This window comes from Chrysemys picta, chromosome 25 (genome assembly GCF_011386835.1).
Source record: "Chrysemys picta bellii isolate R12L10 chromosome 25, ASM1138683v2, whole genome shotgun sequence".
Classification (NCBI taxonomy): domain Eukaryota; kingdom Metazoa; phylum Chordata; order Testudines; family Emydidae; genus Chrysemys; species Chrysemys picta.
In genome coordinates this window covers 4,363,967-4,382,443 of record NC_088815.1, presented here as the reverse complement: position 1 = coordinate 4,382,443, position 18,477 = coordinate 4,363,967, and the positions used below count along the sequence as shown (strand labels likewise).

General features: G+C 55.2%; 1 protein-coding gene across 10 annotated transcripts in view; it reads left to right on the top strand.

Annotated features, from left to right (window-relative positions):
* Positions 1 to 18,477, top strand: part of NFIC (nuclear factor I C) — a 145,839-nt gene that overhangs the window by 724 nt on the left and 126,638 nt on the right. Inside the window, exon 1 of one of the 10 annotated variants that reach the window (XM_005283820.4) lies at positions 8 to 34. The exons of 4 other annotated variants lie outside the window; for them this stretch is intronic. In XM_005283820.4, the coding sequence (XP_005283877.3) occupies positions 23 to 34 (12 nt within the window). In that variant the 5' untranslated portion in view covers positions 8 to 22. Of the gene's footprint in view, positions 1 to 7; positions 35 to 2,354; positions 2,521 to 3,406; positions 3,952 to 18,477 lie in introns of those variants that run through there. 5 more of the 10 variants (XM_065578151.1, XM_065578143.1, XM_065578144.1 and 2 more) reach the window with 5 other exon arrangements.

The window sequence follows — 18,477 nt, the reverse complement described above, 5'->3', positions numbered from 1 at the left end:
GGGGTCTGTTGGTTGCCCCGCAATGGCAAAGCAGGTGCGTGGGGCGCTGGGAGGGGAGATGGGGGGATGTGCCCGGCCTGGGTCTGGGCTGCGGGGGGGCTGCCCTGCTAAGGTGCAGGCTGGGGACGCAGCCGGGAGGGGAGGGATGCAGAAGTGACCAGGAGCTGCCTGCGAGGCAGAGTTTCATGCTGTATCGTCGGGGGGGGAGGCGGGGGAGGGAGATGGTTATTGCTGGGGAAGTTTCTTTGCCACTCCTCCCCGCCCCCTCCCCCGAGGTGCTGGGGAGGGGGGGGGCAGCTCTCCGCAGCCCAGGGTTGCTCAGCAGGCGAAGAGCTGGATGTAGCGGAAAATGGCCGCTCGGAAAGGGGCGGAGAGGACTGCAAGCCGCACCGACTTGAACTTGGCAGTGACGCCCAGCAGAGGCGCGATCAAGCCCCGGCTGCGCACCCTGCGGTGCTGCCCTTCCCCCCCCCCCCCCCCCCCCCGCTGTGTTTTCATGCCCACCTGCCTGAGCTGGCCCGGCAGGGCCCGGGGGGGAACGGAGCGCGGCCCCCTCCGGTGCGAAATGCACACCCGCCTCTCCCCCGCCCCCAGCCTGCATGCCAGCTGCCGGAGCACCCGCTTCTCTAACCAGCTGGTAGCCCGGGCCTGCCAGGGCCAGCAAAGTTCAGGGCTTGCGAGCTGCTGCGGGGAGGGAGACAGGCCACGTACCCCGCGGATCCCCCCCCCCTTGCGGATCAGGGCCCCCAAACGTGGTGTTTCAAAGCGGAGACACTTTGCAGCCCTCCCCTGCCACCACAGCACCAAAGAAACTAAAAGCGAATTTCAGTTCTCGTTCCAAAAATAGCCTCGAGGTTTGGGGGCTGTTTTATTTTTTTTTAGTACAGAAGAGATTTAAAAAAACAAAACAAAAAACAACCACCCCGTTCTCCGAGCAAATCTGCTTCTTTGGCCTTTGGCTTGGCCCTGCTAGTTGCTGAGAAATCAACACTCCCCAAAAGGGGGCTTTCAAAAAATGTGATAAGGAGGCAGATTTGTTCCACGCGAACACAAAAGTTTTCTTTTGTAATGCCACATTTTGATGAGGGCAGAGGGAGAAAATCTCAGAGCGGCTCTCTGCTCCCGCGATGAAAGGGAAGAAACACTGTTTTCTTCTAATGATGCTTCCAAAAAACTTGGACCAAAACTAAAATCCCTTTGACCTTAGAAGCAAAAGAGAAGGTGGTTTGTCCACGTACAGAGGGGGAAACCGTCGGGGTGGCGTATGCAGAGCGAGCTGCCTGCCGCAGTGGGTAGGTGTTTAACACATAACATCTTACCCTAGGCCTCCTCTCCGATCGATCCTATCAGCTCTAGGCCTTGAATCCCTTCCAACCTGCACTGCCGAGGGGAGAAGTGAGGGAACCCCCACCCGCCCCAGTGCTTAGCAACTTCGGGACTCTCCCGCTTACAAACTTTGCAGCCTAGAGTGAATTTGGGAATCTCTAACGAACCCTTCCCGCCTGCAATACGTTGCAACACGCAGAAAATCAAACGCGCAGAGAACTTTCTTCTGCAGAAAATACTTTGCGGGGGGTCGGGGGTGACCTCTGGAATTTTTTTTTTTTGCCGAGAAAAGCACTGTGGAGTTTGGAAAAGCAAAAGTGTCAGGGGAAAACCAAGGGTTTATAATTGGTCATGGAGATGCTATGATTAATTAGGTGTCTAAACTAGTAGGAAAATAAGGTGGAAAGCTACGCGGATATATTTTGTCCTATAATTATAAGTAGATGCTACTACATTTGGTCTTATATAGAAAGACAGCTGTGGCTGTAAAGATATTTCATAAACCACACACCGAATAGACACAGGATACAATTCGACTCCAAACTCCGGATTTAGGCAAAACCCTTCATTTTAATATTCGCCTCCAAATCCTGCAACATTTCCTCACCAGAGAGGACTTTTCCCATATTCTTTTTGTTTAAGGTCCCTGCTAAGATCAACGCAATTTAAAAAAGAAGTTGAGGGAGTCGATCAAAAATCGCAAACCTCGAGAGTCTGACATTTTGCCATGGCAGAGAAGGGCTGAGGTCTCACTTTCAGAATTATAAAGCAGGGATTCCCTTTGTTTTTTCTATACGTGTTCCCCCCTCTAATTAGTTTTATTAAAGCCTCCAGAAATTTTTGGTGCTTGTTTTTTCCACTGTATGCAGGGAGAATTCGTGGTTTGGAGTTTGCTGCTTGACTGGGGGGGGGGGTTCTTTTCTGTTCTTTTTGTGCTGTTTGTGTTGAGGAAGGAGGCGAAGTGATGTTACTAATTTTGAACTGAGCAACTGCCCCCCCCCGCTTCCCCCCCCCCCCCGCCCCGCTTTGCAAACTCTTAGCCGCGGCTGGACTTAAGGAATCTACGAACCTGACAGATGTGTCATCTAATGTTCACCTGTCGCTTCATGTTAGCATCCCCCCTCGCCCACTTCGAAAACGGAGCGACCCCGGGAGAAGTTAACTCGCCTGACTGCAGCAAAAAGAGAAAACGAAGTAAATAAACCCAAGCGTGTGGAGTGAGCGGGGTTTGAGGTGTGAATGGCCGGCTCGCAGGGTGTGAGCCGAGGGGGGCCATGCAGAAAGTCGGGTCCCCGAGGGGGGCAGGGGGGCTGGTAACAGCGCGATTAGAGTCACGGTTGGCTATTGATTTGTTACTAACATTTCCAAGGGCCGCTTCGGCCTGTTGCGCTGGGGACCGAGTCTGTAGATCCGGATTTTGCTCTGCAATCGGCGCCTGTGCTGGTGGGCTCGGGCTGTGTCCGGGGTCGCTTCTGGCCTGGTCTGTTTCCCTCTAAGCCGGCGGCGGCTGGTAGGAAGGAGAGTGACCTGGAGGGGCTGTTAGGCGCTGCTGGGTGGTTGTTGTTGTTTTGTCTACGTGCCCTGAGTCCAGATGTTAACAGACGATTCCCCCCGACATAATATCGGGCGATGCCCTTCCTCCAGCTCTTTTCCCAGGGGCACCAATCCCCCCCCAATCCAGAGCAGCAACCCTGGGGGGCTTCCTGGGGGGGGGGTGTTGGCCTGGGGCAGTTCCCGTCGGGGGAAGACGCATGTGTCTGTCTAGCGACTGGACATCAAGTTGACAGTGTGTGTGTGACACACACACACACACCATCCCTGGCACAGTTTGTTCCCCAGAACCTCCATCCACTGGGGCTTGAATCCTCAGCGTCTCCTTTGGCGCTTCCCCAGCAGACGAATATGAATCTGCAGTTTTGATCCGATCGGCTCTGTCCAGCCGCTCCGCAAGCCCTGGCATCTCCCAGCCACCTTGTGCCCCCCCCCGCCCCGGAACCTAGGCATTCCCCCACATCTCCCCACTCTGCCCCCCCCGCAACTCCCTGCAAAACCTACTCCCAGCGCCGCTTTGCCCTGCAGCGGCGCAGCTATCAGCCAAAAGGGGGATCCTGCATCTTTAAATGGGATGTAATATTTTGGGATGGGCTTTTTCATAACGTCACTTCATTCCTCGCTCCTTTTTTTTTCATTTTCTCATTCTTTCTTTCCTCTCTCTCTCTCGTGCCCGTGTCTCCAATGGAGCGAATTTCCCTATAACTTCCCCGATCGCTCCCCCTCTGTCCCCCTCCACTTTGTATTTGGGGGGGATCTTATAGGGGGGTCGGAGATCTATCCCCCCCTCCCCCAGGATGAGTCTTTTTTGTCTTAGCTTTCGGGTTGATTTTTTTCCCTCTTAAAGTTGGATCTTTCGCTCTCTCTTGATTTTGGGGTCCCGCCCAACACCCCCCCTGCCCTGCCTGCGATCCATCTCCAGAGAAGAGAGCGATTCCGGAGAAGGAGACGGGGGAAAACTGCTACAGCCTTCGAAATGACTCAGTAACTTTTGCGCCTTGGGTCTCTCTTCTGCAATTAGTCAGTTTCCCAGATCAACTCGGGATGTATTCGTCTCCTCTGTGCTTAACTCAGGTAACAGCCCCCCCATTTCTCCTTCCCTGCCGCCCCCAATCCCCTCGGGCTGCTTCCCTTCGAGCCCCTGCTTCTCTGCTGGCTGGCTTGTGTTAGTAACTGGGATGCGGGCAGAGAGAGATTTGCTTCCTCTGGTGAGCTCGGGGCTTTTTCGGTGGAGTAATTTCTCTGCCACCATTAGTGCAAAATAGTTGTACAGTTAAAGAAAAGGGCGGGATTTCTGGTGTGTGTGAAGATCCGGGCTGTCTGCAGCGGGGATGACGCTCGGCTCTTGCCGGTTGTTTTTAGTAGGGTGGTGGTTGTTTTTTTCTGTCTAGTGATTCCCCCCCCCCCCCTCACTTTCACTGGGGCTGTGTTGTTCGCAGGGTTGCGAGTGTGGTCGGGTGCTTGTTTTTGGTCATGCGGCGGGAGGTGGATGGGCGCAGGGAGACTGCAGGGGTTGGGGGGGCGTTTGGGGAGAGAGGGGGGAATGGGGGGGCATTTGGGGTGTAATTAAAAAGAGCGACTGGCAGTTCGCAGCCGGCTCGCCTCGGGGCACTCCTGCCTTCATGGGCATTTAGAGGGGAAATAATCGGTCTATAACTAATTGCTTTCCGCCCCCCCCCCCCAATACACGTGAAACTTTCCTCTGCACCGAACGGCACATGTGTCCCCCCCCCCCAGGTCTGGGCTTGCGGGGAAGCGCCTTTCGGGCGTGATGGGGGCCGTTTTTCTTCGAAATGATCTAACTTTGTACGAAGTTGGAATCACATGGGCTCGTGTGTGTGTGTGTGTGTGGACTCTCTAGGAGCAACTCTGTGTGGGTCTCTGTGTGTTATTTTAGGGGATAATCTGTGCACCGTGGCTAGTGTGTATTGTGTAGGTCACAAATATTCACGGCGTGTGTTGTGTGTGATCTTTGGAGGGATCATATTTTCTTGGTGTATATTGTGTTTGTGTTATTAAAATATTGATTATGGGCGTGTTGCTTTAAATGATAACCTATTCATTGTGGGTGGTTGTGTTACTGTAGGTGATAAAATAGTCTCTGGGTGTTGTGTATTTTATGTGCATGTTATTTTAAAGGGGGTGGCAAGGATCACTACCTGTGTTGTGCATTGTGTTACTCTAGGTCATCAAATATTCCCTCTCTGTGTGTTGTTTTAGGGGATCACTGGGACTATTGTGTAGGTTTGTGTTACATTGGGTTATAACATATTGACCGCGGGTGTTACTTTAGATCACAGCATACTGGCCCTGTGTTGTGTGTGTTAGTTTATAAAACATAGGCTGCAATATGGTATGTGGGTGTTCTTTTAGGCTCTGTTCACAGTTGGTGTTGTGTGTGTTATTTGACAGGAGAGAATATTCCCTGGTTGTGTTGTGTGTTACTGTTGTGGGCTCCGTGAGTGTGTGCTTTGTGTGGTTGCTTTTTGTGAATAAAATATTCACTTGAAAGTTTCTTTGCATATTCCACCAAAACTCGTCCGAGGCAGGGCCACGTTGGAGGGGGAGGCTGGATCGCTTGCTCTGTCCATATTGATTCTTGATATTTATTTAATTATTGAGCAGCCAGCCTTCCCTTTGCATCTGAGTAACCCCTTCCCTGCTGCGGGGCCCACTTGCTCCAGCTAAATCAGGGGTCCGCAACCTTTCAGAAGTGCTGGGCCGAGTCTTCGTTTAGTCACTCTGATTTAAGGTTTCGCGTGCCAGTCAGACATTTGAACGTTTTTAGAAGGTCTCTAAGTCTATAATATAGAACTAAACTATTGTCGTATGTAAAGTAAATAAGGTTTTTAAAATGTTTAAGACGCTTCATTTCAAATGAAATTAAAATGCAGAGCCCCCCGGACCGCTGGCCAGGACCCGGGCAGTGTGAGTGCCACTGAAAATCAGCTCGAGTGCCATAGGTTGCCTACCCCTGAGCTAAATGAATCTCTCCTCCCTCTGCTCCTTAGCGACTGTGAGGGTCTATTCTAGGGCTGGGAGCTCCACTGAAAAGAGGGGAGGAGAAAGGGCAAGGACCAAAGGCTCGGTCTGCTCTGGGGTCCCAGCCCCTCAGCTCCCCAACTGCCCCCAGAAGGAAGGTGATGTCAGTGGGGCAGGAGAATAGCAAGACACCCCGCTCACCTCTCCTTCAGTCTGCCAGTCAGTCCCTCTGGGGCTGGACTTTCCTATGGCTTTAACCTGATTCTTGCTTCCCCTTCCTGCAACCCCCACATCAGGGTCACATGCTGCCCCCTCCACTGAGTGTGGGTAGGGGCCCACAGATCTGCACCCAAGGGGAGACAGACAAGCCACGGGGACAGGAGGATCCCTAAGGCTTAGCTGATCACCCAGGAGGCAGTGCCCAGGACCAGGCTAACCTCCCCGTCTTAGCCCCCTGTGCCAGACTTGCCACGTGTCGTGCACATGGCAGCCGTGTTACACCTGCCTGTGTCTCTTGGTGAAAGGGGGAGAGAAGCCCCTGGGTTTTGGTCTCACCTCTTTTACTGGCATTAGTATTTCTGGGCAGTTCCCAACCCGCGTGTCTGAGACAGGCCTCAGGTTCCTGCCCCAGGAGCCTGGCGATGGTCGTTCCCCCCACATTTTGCAAATCAGGCAACTGAGTTTGCACAAGGCCATGTCTGGAAATAGAACCCAAGGGTCTCAGATGCCAAAGCTACATCTCATCGACTCAGCCATGCTGCCTTTGGGAGGGAAGGTGCCAAATCTGTGTGCTTGACTTTGCTGGCTGCAATCATTGCTCTAACCACTAGACCATGCTCTGCTCACTGCTCCAGGAAGGGAACCCAAGAAGCCTGACACCCCACCACAGCCACTAACTGTGTAGCCTGCTGGCAAAGCGTGTGTCCTGTCCCTCTCTAGAGCTGCAGTGGGACAGGCCTGTGGCTGGAAATGGAAGGGCCTAGATTCGAAGATGGCTATTGAGCCAAGACGGTTTGTGATCACGTAGTTAAACACACATGCGAGAGGCTGCATGAGTGACATTAACTGTGGTGTTTCCTCAGTTCTGACTTTGTAACCTTAAAGATCTTGAACCCAGCTCTTTCCTTCTCTCCGTCCTGCCTATCCCCATGCACACGCCTTGCTCCCTAGACAGCCCCTCCTAGGTTAGCACCTGCTGGGGACCAGATGTCTTGGGGGGCTGGTAGTTGGCCTGCCACCTGTCAGTCACCACTAGCCCAGTGCAGCCAGGATAACAATTGTGCCCATCGAATGGGTCTCTCCCACCGTGGCACGGGACTGAGACCAGCCAGGAGCAGACGCTCCCACGCATGCCCGGCAGGGAGCCTCGTTTGGCTTGGGGAGCTGCCAGAATGGGCCAAACCCCCGCCTGCCCCCCGTCCTCCCGGCGATGTGAACCTGCCCTAGGTTTGGCTTTGCAGGGCTCCCCGCAGACAGCTCCCTCTGCCCTCACTCGTGGGCCAGGAGAGTCCGGGGGGTGGGGGTGAGCATCAGCTCTGGGATCATCCCTTCCCTGCCAGAGCTCGTCCAAGGCTGGCGTTGCTGTTTAAAGTCTCAGAACCTAGCAGCACGAAAATAGCCCTGGCAAGGCACCTCCACCTAGTGCAGCGCTGGCCAGGGCTCTGCAATGCTGGCCTTGATTCCGATCCAGGAGCACGATGACGCGACTGCACACGCTCCAGCTGCCTCTCCCTGACACGGGGCTTCCCTCCACCGGACCCAGATTCACTCCTATCCCCTCGGACAGCAGCATGAGCTAGCGGTTAGTGCCCCGCGCTCTCAGCTCTGCCTCTGGCTCCCGGGGTGTGACCTCGGGCAAAACACTTCTCCCCCCTCTGTGCCTTGGTTTATCCATCTGTAAAATGGGGACAGTGATAGTCACCTACCTCCACAGGGGAGCTCTGAGGCTAAATTAATAACTGCAAAGTGCTTTGAGATCTTCAGCTGGAAGGTGCCTTAGATTGACAATTTATTATGAGTGCAATTAATTATTATTATTAATGCAAGGAGCCCCTCGTGTGTGCAATAAGCTCGGCCTGCAGAAGCAAGAAAGCGGGTTAGCTGCTGATTAATGATTATTTATTATTTCTGGTTGAGTCCATCCACCCCCTGGTTTGCAGACAAGGTAGGACTGTCCCAGCCAGGGGTAACTCTAGATAATACTTAGTCCTGCCTTGAGTGCAGGGGACTGGACTAGATGACCTCTCGAGGTCTCTTCCAGTTCTATGAGTCTATGAACTCTTAACTTGAGTTCCTAAAGAAAAATGCTCCTGGGGAAACTTCCTATAGATTAAAGCCAGAGGAATCACTGTGATCATCTAGTCTGACTCCTTCACAGCATAGGCCAGAGAATCCACCCAGGGATTCCTGCATCGAGCCCACGGCAGCTTCGGCTCCCACCTCTGGCCCTTGTGCAGCCAGTGACTAGTGCCTGGGGCCACACCGGAGTAAATGACCACACACAGGGCAGGAGAATTGGGCCTCTGGCGGTCGCTCCCTCGTTGTTATTCCAGTTCTTGGCCTGGGACAGGCTTTTCCTCTGGGCTTACCCTGCATCAGGGAATCCCATATCAGTTGAGCTTTCCTCTTCTGCGGATGGGTTTGGTAGGGTGACCAGATGTCCTGATTTTATAGGGACAGGCCCGATTTTGGGGGCTTTTTCTTATATAGACACCTATTACCCCCCACCCCCTGTCCCAATTTTTCACACTTGCTATCTGGTCACCCTAAGGTTTGGTCACATCTCCTGGATGCTCGTCAGGTCTTGGTCCCACATTTGGTGTGGCAGAGCTGAGGAGACGCTTGCAGGGTTTCCGAGACGAGCAGTGGAGTAGAGTGAAGTTCAGGGCCAGAATCTTCATTCAGGTGCAAGTCTGGAGGTGCCTGGATCCCGGGTTCCGGGTGGACCCACCTCTGCTTCTGGGGAAGATCCAGGGAACTAACCGTGTGCAAACGCTGACCAGGGGAGCCCTGTATGGGTATTTAAAACTCCCAGAGAAGGGGGTCGTTACCCAGCGTCACCCAAGGGGTAGGAGATGTGGGAGAAAGTATGTGGTCAAAAGGAAACGCAGCACCTGTGTGGGGAGCAGTGCGGCTTTGGACAAGGTGTGTATGGACGTGTGGAAAGGTGACATCGGGCCTTCCCATGTGTCATTGCTACAGCTCTCTGATACCGACCTTGGCCTGGGGAACCACATGATCTTGTAGTCTCACTTGATAAGCCCCCACCTGCTGAGCCCCGACCATTGAATTCCTCCCCCCCCCCCCCTTTGACTAGGTCTTTATCTGGGTGGGGGAGGGACGGGAGATGTGCTTGGCGCTTGTGCTGTTTTGTCCTCATTCCACAGCCCACGTGGGGGCTTCTGTGAAGGGGGTCGGATGCCCAGCTCCACTCACGCTGGGGCTCTGCTGGTTTCCTCCCGCTGGGCCCATTCATGCCTTCAACCCAGTGACACCTGGCGTCAGGCGGAGGAGAACCAGGTCCCCCGGGTGTGGGTATCCGTGAAGAAAATAGTCCTTCCTAAGAGGGAGTGCCTTGAAAACCTCACTTCAAATGAACCTCGGTTGAATTGTGCTGGAAAATGACTTGGCAGGGCTGGTGGCTCCGAGCCCAGGTCTGAGAGTGCTGTCTGGCTTGGCTCCAGGGTCCTGCGGGACTGGGCCTCAGGTGTTCAAAAAGGGGAGCCCTGGTACCTCTTGGCAAGGGGAGGTCAGAGGAGACGAGACAGCCGCTCGGGCAGTGAATTCCAGCAGTGATCTCAGATCATGTGCTGAAACATGAGGGGTAACTAGCTAGGAACTCGTGGGTTGTGTGTGTGTGTGGGGGGGAAGGTTGCAACATACTTTCGATTCTCCCATCTGCTGCGCATTGTTTGGGAAAAACAATGGGCCCCTTCTTTAAATGTAACCTTCGCGATTCTCTCTCTCTCGTTCTCCCACTGTCTGTGCCCACCCTCCACCGTGCAGGACACAGGCGGCCGGGGGCTCGGCCACGTCTCCCAGCCTTGCCCTCATGCTCTGCAATGGCTTAGCAGAGGATTGGCTCCTTCTTCCTGGTCTAATTTTAAAAGCTGGGTCGGTAAAAATAGATCCCCTTTTTAGTGCAATTTATGAACCCGGATACGAGCAGGGAGCTCAGAGCCGGAGCTGGGGAGCCGTGGGGTGCAGGGACGGGTCAGATCAGTAACATGGAGATGGCAGGGTCTTGCTTTGTGTGTTTCAGTGTATGGATGTATTTGTGTGTCTGTGCATCCGAGCTAGCTTCCTCTGTAAGCTCCCCCAGGGAAATTCTATTGACTTCCGGGGAGTCGGGGCAGACCGGCGTCCTCTGGGATATAGCACAGATTGTTTAGTTACCCCTTTTGGACACTGTTTGTTTAAAACCAATGGCCAGATGTGATTCTGATTTACAAACTGCGTCAGTTTCGATGGACTCACACAGTACGACTAGGAGCCGACTTGGGCTCCATACATTAAATTATTAACCCTCATCTGGGTTACCAAAATACCCTTCAATAATTAATGTTAGGCATCTAATTTTCTTTTCCTCCTTTCTGCGGTTGGTTTATTTGCAGCATTTTGCTCAGCCTGGCAATGAAAACAGACTCCTCAGATTCTCATGTGCTGGCACCATACTGCAATGTTTGGGTTGCTATGCTGCAAAGAGCAGGTGGGGGAGATTACATTAAAATAAAAAAAACCTGCTCCTAATGACATGGGGGGGGGGAAATCAAGAGAGTATTTCTATTAATCGGAGATTTTAATAATCTCAGTGTCGGGCCTGAATTTCCTGACAGTGTCTCTTTAAGGGCGCTGGGAACTGATAAACATGGTCTGTGGCTTTATTTTAGGGCATGCTGGTTACAGGAGCATTCTGGGAGCTGTAGTTCAAATGGCCTCAGTGAACTCGCTTCCTGGTGTTGCTCACTTTTACTCTTCCCAGAGGCTCTGGCAGTTCAGTTAGCGTTGGTCCCAAGCAGTAAAATCAGGATCTGGATTAGGAATGTTGGGAGGTTATAGCTGGGTGCTGGAGCCAGCCTTATTGCTGATTCGAAACGTTTGGAAGTGTAGAGGTGACGCGAGGAACAGAGAAATTGGCCTTGTGATGGCTAAAGAGGGCCTGGAAGTTGTTTTATGTTCTCCTTGGTTTTTTTCCATGAGCAACTCAGGTCCCGTCTAGTGTGGAATAGTCTGTGCATAAATGGAAGTCGGGTTGTTGAGCGAGGGAGAGATCTGTAGGTGCATGACTGTAACTATACAGGTGTACGTTCAATCCGTCCGTCCGTCCCCCCCCCCCCACTCCCCCAGTGTGGATACAGTTACCTTGGTATAAAAGTGCTCAGACCAATAGAGCTAGACCTGGCCAGGAAGGGCTAAGACATCTTTATACTCGCACCCACACCAGGGCTTGGGAGATGTACCAGTACCGACGTTGCTCTACTGGGAAACGCGCCATGTGTAGAGCAGGCGGTTTAATGCCGAGTTAACCCAGGCTCTGAACCTGAACCTACCCCTCTCCTGGCCACAAACAAAACCCTCTCACCCAAGGGGGTGGTGTTTGAGCCCTGTGCTGGGCCGCCCAGCTGGAGGGTGGGTCAGGTTCAGGCCCTGCCCTGACTCAGGCTGGGAACCCGCTTTGCAATGTGACTGAGGCCAAACCACTCCGTGTTGCTAGTCCTCCAGCGCCTGCCCACAGGTCCCTGCTGTGCCCAGTAGGACAGACGGGTTATCCCACAATCCCCGAGCGGCTCAGCTCACTGCAGCAGAGAGCCCCTGGGATGTGCCCACAGGATACGTCCTGGCAACACGCGGGGGAAGCACAGTGCCAGCGAGGGCACAGCCGCTTGGGCAGGGCTTTGCAGCAGGGCTGCTCACAGCCAGGCAAGGCTCAGACCCAGGCGCCGAGCGCGCCGGATGCTCTGCAGTGAGACGGTTTGGTTTGGTTTTGGCTTTGGTTTGGTTTGATTCACACCCAGTGAACTCCAGCGGGGGAGAAAGCCGTTGCTAAAGACTGAGCACCCTGGGTAGAGAGGGCACAAGACGCATCCTAACAAGGCCTCCATGTTCCCGCGATACCGGACATTTCGGCACCTCCCACCCCGGCCTGGCTGACCCGCCCCCAGCAGCATGCCTAGTATGCACGGTGCGTGCGAGGTCACGCTGGTGGAGCCGGAGCAGCGCACTCTTCCAAAGGGCGTCCCCCATGCAATACCGGACAGAACCACCCAGAGAGGGGACAAATCAGCCCAAAGGAGAGCCCGTCTGGTGTAGAACCGGGCAAGCGGCCGTCCTACCTCCAGCAACGCCAGGGCCAATCAGAGCTGACATGCCTGATACTTATCCGGTAAAAGCAAGCGCAGTGTGGGGGAGGCCTTGCCAGGCTTTCTTTAGCGATCCCTTTAAAAAAGGGGGTGGGTCCATGTGCTATTTAAAGACCCCAGTCTAATTCTTCTCCAGTGAGACAGTTCGAGTCCATGTCCTCTCCTGTTCCTGGTGCCTTGAACTCCGTCCTGATGGGCGGTGATGCCACGAGAACAGCCCAGCGGATTTACTTCATTGCAAACCCTGGCAGTTGGGGATTAGTTTGTGCCCAAGAAATAACCCCCTGAACGTTTCCAACCTGGTGCTGTAAAAGGGAGTTGAAGATGGGTATGCTATTATTCATTGTATCCTAGCAGTACAGTGACCCCAACCACTATGCCCTTTACACACACATAGTGAGAACGTCCCTGCTCCTAAGCGCTCACAACCCAAACAGACAAGGCCCACAAAGGGAAACCGAGGCACAGAAACTTACCTAAGTTCACAAAACAGGTCAGTGACTGAACCCCTCACAACACCCCCTTCTCCTGGCTCTTCAGTCTAGTGCCCTAACCCCAAGACCGTGATGACCTAGTCAAACTTTATTCAAACACACAAAAACTTTGGTGACATTTGCCCTGCCGATCGCATCTAATTGGTGCATCGCATTTGTCCGCGCGGTGTCCGTATAGACGCAGGGGGTGAAATGCAGCCACGTGCAGAGTCCGTGCCAGGGCGATGCAGGGCTCAAGCCCTGGTTTGAGGTCTCGGTTGGGACCTCAGCAGCTCGCTGAATGCTGGAATGCTGCATAGTGGGGTACTTCACCCCGTCGGAACAAGAGGCCAAGACAAAACTCCCTCTCCAAAGTTTGGGCGAGTTTTGACCTGGGGCTGAACTTTGTGGCTCAGGTTCCCTCTCTAATTATAAGGAGATCATCAGAGTCAGGCCCTCTATTTTTGATCCCAACATTTTTTGAACGCACACGCCCACCCCATGCGTTTTATAAGCCTGTAATTTTTCAGCTGGCAGATCCGGCCTGGCAAACAAACCACTGGGACTTTCCTTTCTGGGTTTGTGTTGTCACCAGGGATACAGCCGGCTCCCTTGGAGTCGTGGGTAGCTGATTCTCTGTGTAGCGCCAGAGTAAATCACTTCAGTTTATTCTGGGGCTCTCAGCTCTCTCCCGCGTCACGTGGGCTGGGAATCTTTCCGTCTCACTCACGGCCAATGGATTAATTTGTCCCTGTTCATTTCCCTCCCCCTTACCCAGAAGCGCCGGGATTCTGTCTGTGCGATGGGGTGTGGACGCCCAGCATGGCAGCCAGCAGTCGGGATGGCTCGGCCTGGCACCGGCTTCTCCCCCTTCCCACACCAGATCCGAGTGGTTGGAGGCTGCAGCAGCTCTGGTGTTTGCTGCATCACCCTTCCAGAGGGGCATGGGGGGCATTTCAGCCATCCCTGACGTGTCAGGAGCTGGGTTTTCCAGACTCTGCCCCCCCTCCTCCTTCACCCTCACCCAGCCTATCGGTTCCCCTCCCCCCGCACACCCCAAACAGCCCAAGCTGCCCTTGTTTGGCCCAAATCTCTGAGGACACTCGATTTTCCGGCCTCTGGTTTGCAGCGTCTCCTCCGGGCACTGGAGAGCGAGACTCCGACCCCCCGGCGATGGCAGCTGCAGTCACACAGGGGGACGGGAACCGAAAGCAGCAGGGGTCAGTTGGGGGCGGGAAGGGCAAAGGAAATACTTCCAAGCCCAGAGTAATGCTCCCCGCGGTGCCTCTTCCTGGGCGATGCCGGAGTGTCAGTAATGACCCACGCGCGCGGCTGCACGCGCGCGGCTGCACGGCCGCGGGTTCGGGTGAGCAGCGAAACCCTCAGGGGACAGTTCCCCCACTGATCCTGCTCTCACTTTGTTCGCACACGGGCTGAGCCGGACTCTCGGGTCTCCTGCCGTCAGCACGACTCCCGCAGCCAAGGCCACCAGCTCCCAGGCTACAAGCGTGTGTCTGTCGGCAGAGCCATCGCCCGCCCGCCCCCCAGCCCTACTGCTCCCGGCCTGGGTGCAAAAGGGGCCTGCAGCGTGTCTTGTAGAATCGCCCAGGAGGTACTGGGTGTTCGTTACACCGAGGTGCTGGGGGTTATCATTCGCGACTTTCTGAGCCCACTCTGTTGCTCCGAATTCTCCGCCTTTGCGCCTCTCTCTCAGCCTGAGATTTTCTCAGGCTTGGGCGGGTTCCTAGGTTGGGGAATCCCAGCGTTTAAGGCCAGAAGGAACCACCAGATCAGATCTCTCCCCTGTCTCAGCAGCCTGCTGGGATCCACTCAGAGACGCAGCCGCTAGCTTGTGGCTTGGATGGAGCCGGAGGTGCTCAGCGCCTCGCTGGACCAGGCTGATGGTGGCACCCGAGCCTCCCCAGGCACCAGTCATGGCATTGGCTTTGATCTATACAGGCCCTTAAGGCTGGTTGGTGGGGCAGCAGGCTGGATCCAGGCCCCTGCTGTGCCCTGATAACCCCCATCGCCCAGGAGGCTCCCTAGAGCTGCGCGTTTGCAGGTGGAGGGCAGGAAGCCACCCTCAGCCCTGGAGTTCCCCTCCCTTGTGCCGACCTCCAGTCTCCCTCCCCAGGCCTCTGCCAGGAGGGGTCATGCAGGGAGGGTCCGGTTGGCTTTGTTTTCTTTCCTGGGCTCCGGGGCAGGGAGCTTGGGGAGGGGGCTCTGTGCTGCTTTTTGGTTTGATGGCTTTGGACACCCTGAAATACGGAGAGAGGGGCTGGCATTCTGCCAGCTGCCAACCCACGAGCCGGGCGGTGCTGGCATCTGTGTGCACCCCGCATACTGAGACGGGCCGATGCATGTTACACCGGGGAGCAGGGAGCGCCTTGAAATTCCTTCCTAGGGCTTTGGAACAATGAAGGAAGCCGCTGGTCTCCTGACGGGCCACCCCGTCCGTTGTGCTGAGCCCGGTTCCGGCTGGCCCAGGAGGGTGTCACTGCGAGGATGAGTGAGAGCCATGCAGCTGCCTTCATCCATCCTCGCTCTGCCCCCTCCTCGCACCAAATCAACTCCTGCACGAAGTACGGGCTGGCCCGTCAGGAAAACAGCATCTTCCTTAGTTGTTCCAAAGCCCTAGGAAGGAATTTCGAGGCGCTCCCTGCTCTCCGGTGTAACACAGATTGAGCCCATATTTGTGGCATGGAAAATACTGCGCCGAGGATTGATTTATTGATCAGCTGTTTCTCTAAAAGTGCATTAAACCATGGCTTCCCCGTCTCCTGCCAGTGTCCATCTGCAATTAGCGCTAAGGCCAAAATATCCGGTCGGTGTCTGAATTTGATCGTATTCGAGGCGGGGAGGGTGTAAAAGAAAAGTCAAACAAGCAAAACATTTTTTTATTCCACAACTGAAACCCAAAAATATTTGGCACCCAAAAATGGAAAAATGTTTGGTTTGGAGGCAATTTTTTCCCCCTTTTAGTGGCTGAAAAGAGGGGGAAATATCCATTTTTGACAGACGCCCGCAAACCATTGATGAAAAATGTCTGGGAAACCTTTTTGTGAGTTTGTCTAAATTTTTCACAGCTCCAAAAACCATTTCCCGGCCAGCTTAGCCGGGGATCCTGCCTGCGTCCATCCTGTTCTTTCACGGAGCCAAGCCAGGCCCGCCTGGCCACTGAGAGCCAGCTGATACTGTGGTAGGGAGTCTGTGGCTGATTTGGAGGGGGGGGTGCCGCTCCCCGCTGCCCCACACCTCTCCCATCTTTGCAGCAGCCGTGCCCCTGCGGCCAGGGAGGGTGACTTTGGTGGCGTGCCAGCTTTTCCTCGGTAGCCTCCAATCATGGCGTTTGCTGCAAAGCACTGGGCTGAAACTCCAGATAAATCAGGGGACGGATGAGGTTTATCACCAGCATTGCTTGGCTGGAGTTGGGACCTTCATGCCATCCCCCCCACTCCCTCCAATTCCCCCTCCTCCCCCCCAGGGTTAAGGAAAGTGAGACAGTGGAGAGAACTGTAATGTGAACTCTCTGAGCACGGCTGTAAAATCTCCTCTAGTAACCTGTCCGCCTGGGCTAGAGCGCACCACGGGGTGCATACAAATGAAGCGGCGCTGCTGAAAAGTGCAGAGTAAAGGGTTTTTTGATGGAAGTGGCCGTGCATGCGAGATGGGTGTTGGAGAGAGTGTATGTGTCGGTGTGTTTGTGTGCCGGGGAGGGAGGGGGGCGTGCACGAGCGTGTACATGTGTGCAAGATGGCGTGGTTGGGTGTGCGAGGCTGTGCGTGTGTGCACACGAGGAGCTGTGTGTGTTCGTCCGAGGGGGGAGGCAGAGGAGCGTGAGAATGCCTGGGCATACGCCGGTAGCAATGCGTGTGCGTGTAAATTAGTGAAAGGGAGGGGACGAGCCGACTGGCTGTGCGCAGGACGGGCTGTGTTGGTGTGCGAGATGGCTTGGTGATGAATGGAGGGGGTGGGCTGTAGGCTGCCCGCCCCGAATTCTCATAGCCGCCTGCCTTTGGGGGTCTCTGCTGCTGCCCAGGTCTAGGCCCAAGGGGTTCTCAGGCCAGAATTGCTTTGCTTGGCCCCTGCCTGCGAGGAGCTGGTGGGCCGGAATCGAGCCCTGGGGCAGCCCAGGAGAGGGAGCTGCGCACCACGGGCTGGGGCGTTCTGACAATCCCAGGGATGGCAAATCCCCACCCTCCAGTCGCATCCGGGAAGCTAGAGAGAGCTGTGCCTTGCCCTGGGTGATGATCAAAGGGGCCGGGAGTCACCGAACCAGGCATGTCTGAGCACAGCTGCTGGCTCCAGGCCCTCCCCACCTTCCCGCTCCCCTCTCCAGAGAGTTGATTAAACAAATCTCTTTAATTGCACCCGGAGAAGAGTTTGTAGGAAAAGCAAGGGAAATCCCCCTGCTCCCCGCTCTGCCTTTCCTGGCTCTCAGGGATCAGCCACTTCCCAGCCTGGGCGTGCATTTTCTCCTCCTTGCCGTCTCTTTTTCCTCCGGCGTCTTACTGCAGCAGCCCTGAGTGCAGAGCCCTGTTGGGCTCTGAGCCGGATGTGCAAAAAGCGAGAGACAGTCCCTGCCCTTCTGCCCAGCAAAGGCAAAGGAGGAGAGGAGACATGATGTGCAGAGCGTCGCACGGCAGGACAGTGGCAGAGCCAGGCTTAGCACCCCGCCGGGTACCCTCCCTGCTACACCGCTGGCCAACTTTGGGAGGATGAGCTCTGTACCCTGGGCCTCAGTGCTGAGGCCTTTGTGTTGCTTTGCGCTTAGATATATGACTGGGTTTAGCCTGTGGGGCCCCTCCCACCCCCAGCTTCCATCTTGGCTCAGGGGTCTCACCCCTCCAGTTCACTCCTGAATGAGGAACTGGCTGGGGCAGGGTGTGCCGTTCTGCCCCCTACTGGAGAGAATCAGCACTGTGTAGCTACGGGGCACAGTCCCTGGGCGCCTAACGCCTAGCGGAGACTCTTTTTAGCTGCGGGGATGGGGAGCGCATCCCGCATTGTGGAGCAGGCTGAGCGGAGCTCTGTGCCTGCGGCCAGCGCAGGATACAGCACATGGGGACAACGACGCAGCCGTTGATTGCGTACGGCGTCCTGTCCCGCAGCCTACAGTCCGGGTTGTCCTAGTGCTTTACGTCTGTCCGCCTCTAGCCCTGCCCCTCTTTTTGCCAAGCCCCCGTGCCGCTGGAAACCCTTTGAACTAGAAGCCAGTTTGTGGCGCATGCTTGTAAAAGGAATACAAGCCCCGGCTGCGAGGCGGTTTAATCCACTTGCCAGGCCTGGCCTCTAACGACTGCCGCGCCTAATCAAGGAAGCTGATCGCCCGCTTAGGCTCTGGTGTGGGTCATTGCTAGCGACAGCTGCCCGCGCTGGAAATGAGCAGCGGCTAAGACGACACTCGAGCTGTCTGCAGAGCAGGCCCAAGGAGGCTCACACGTGTTGTATCTGGAGACGGATGTCGAGGGAGAAGGGCTAGTTCTGACCCCACCGCCTTGGAACCAGCCCTCCTGGGCCAGACCCTGGGCCCTGCTCCAGCCGAGCAGCACTGGATCCCCGATTTAAGTCGGAGGAGAATTAGCCAGGCCCTGGTGTGTGTCTTCTAATATGTGCATTATGCCAGCCAGCCAGGGGGGCACTCGCTGTGCCACGGCCCGGGGGAGAGGTGGTGGTGCCAGCTGTGGAGTCTGTGCCCGGTGGGGAGGCTGACAAGGGAGTTGGGGTGGCGGCGCTAGGGAATCGCACGTTTAACGGCCACATCTGCCGATGGGCGACTGCAGCGA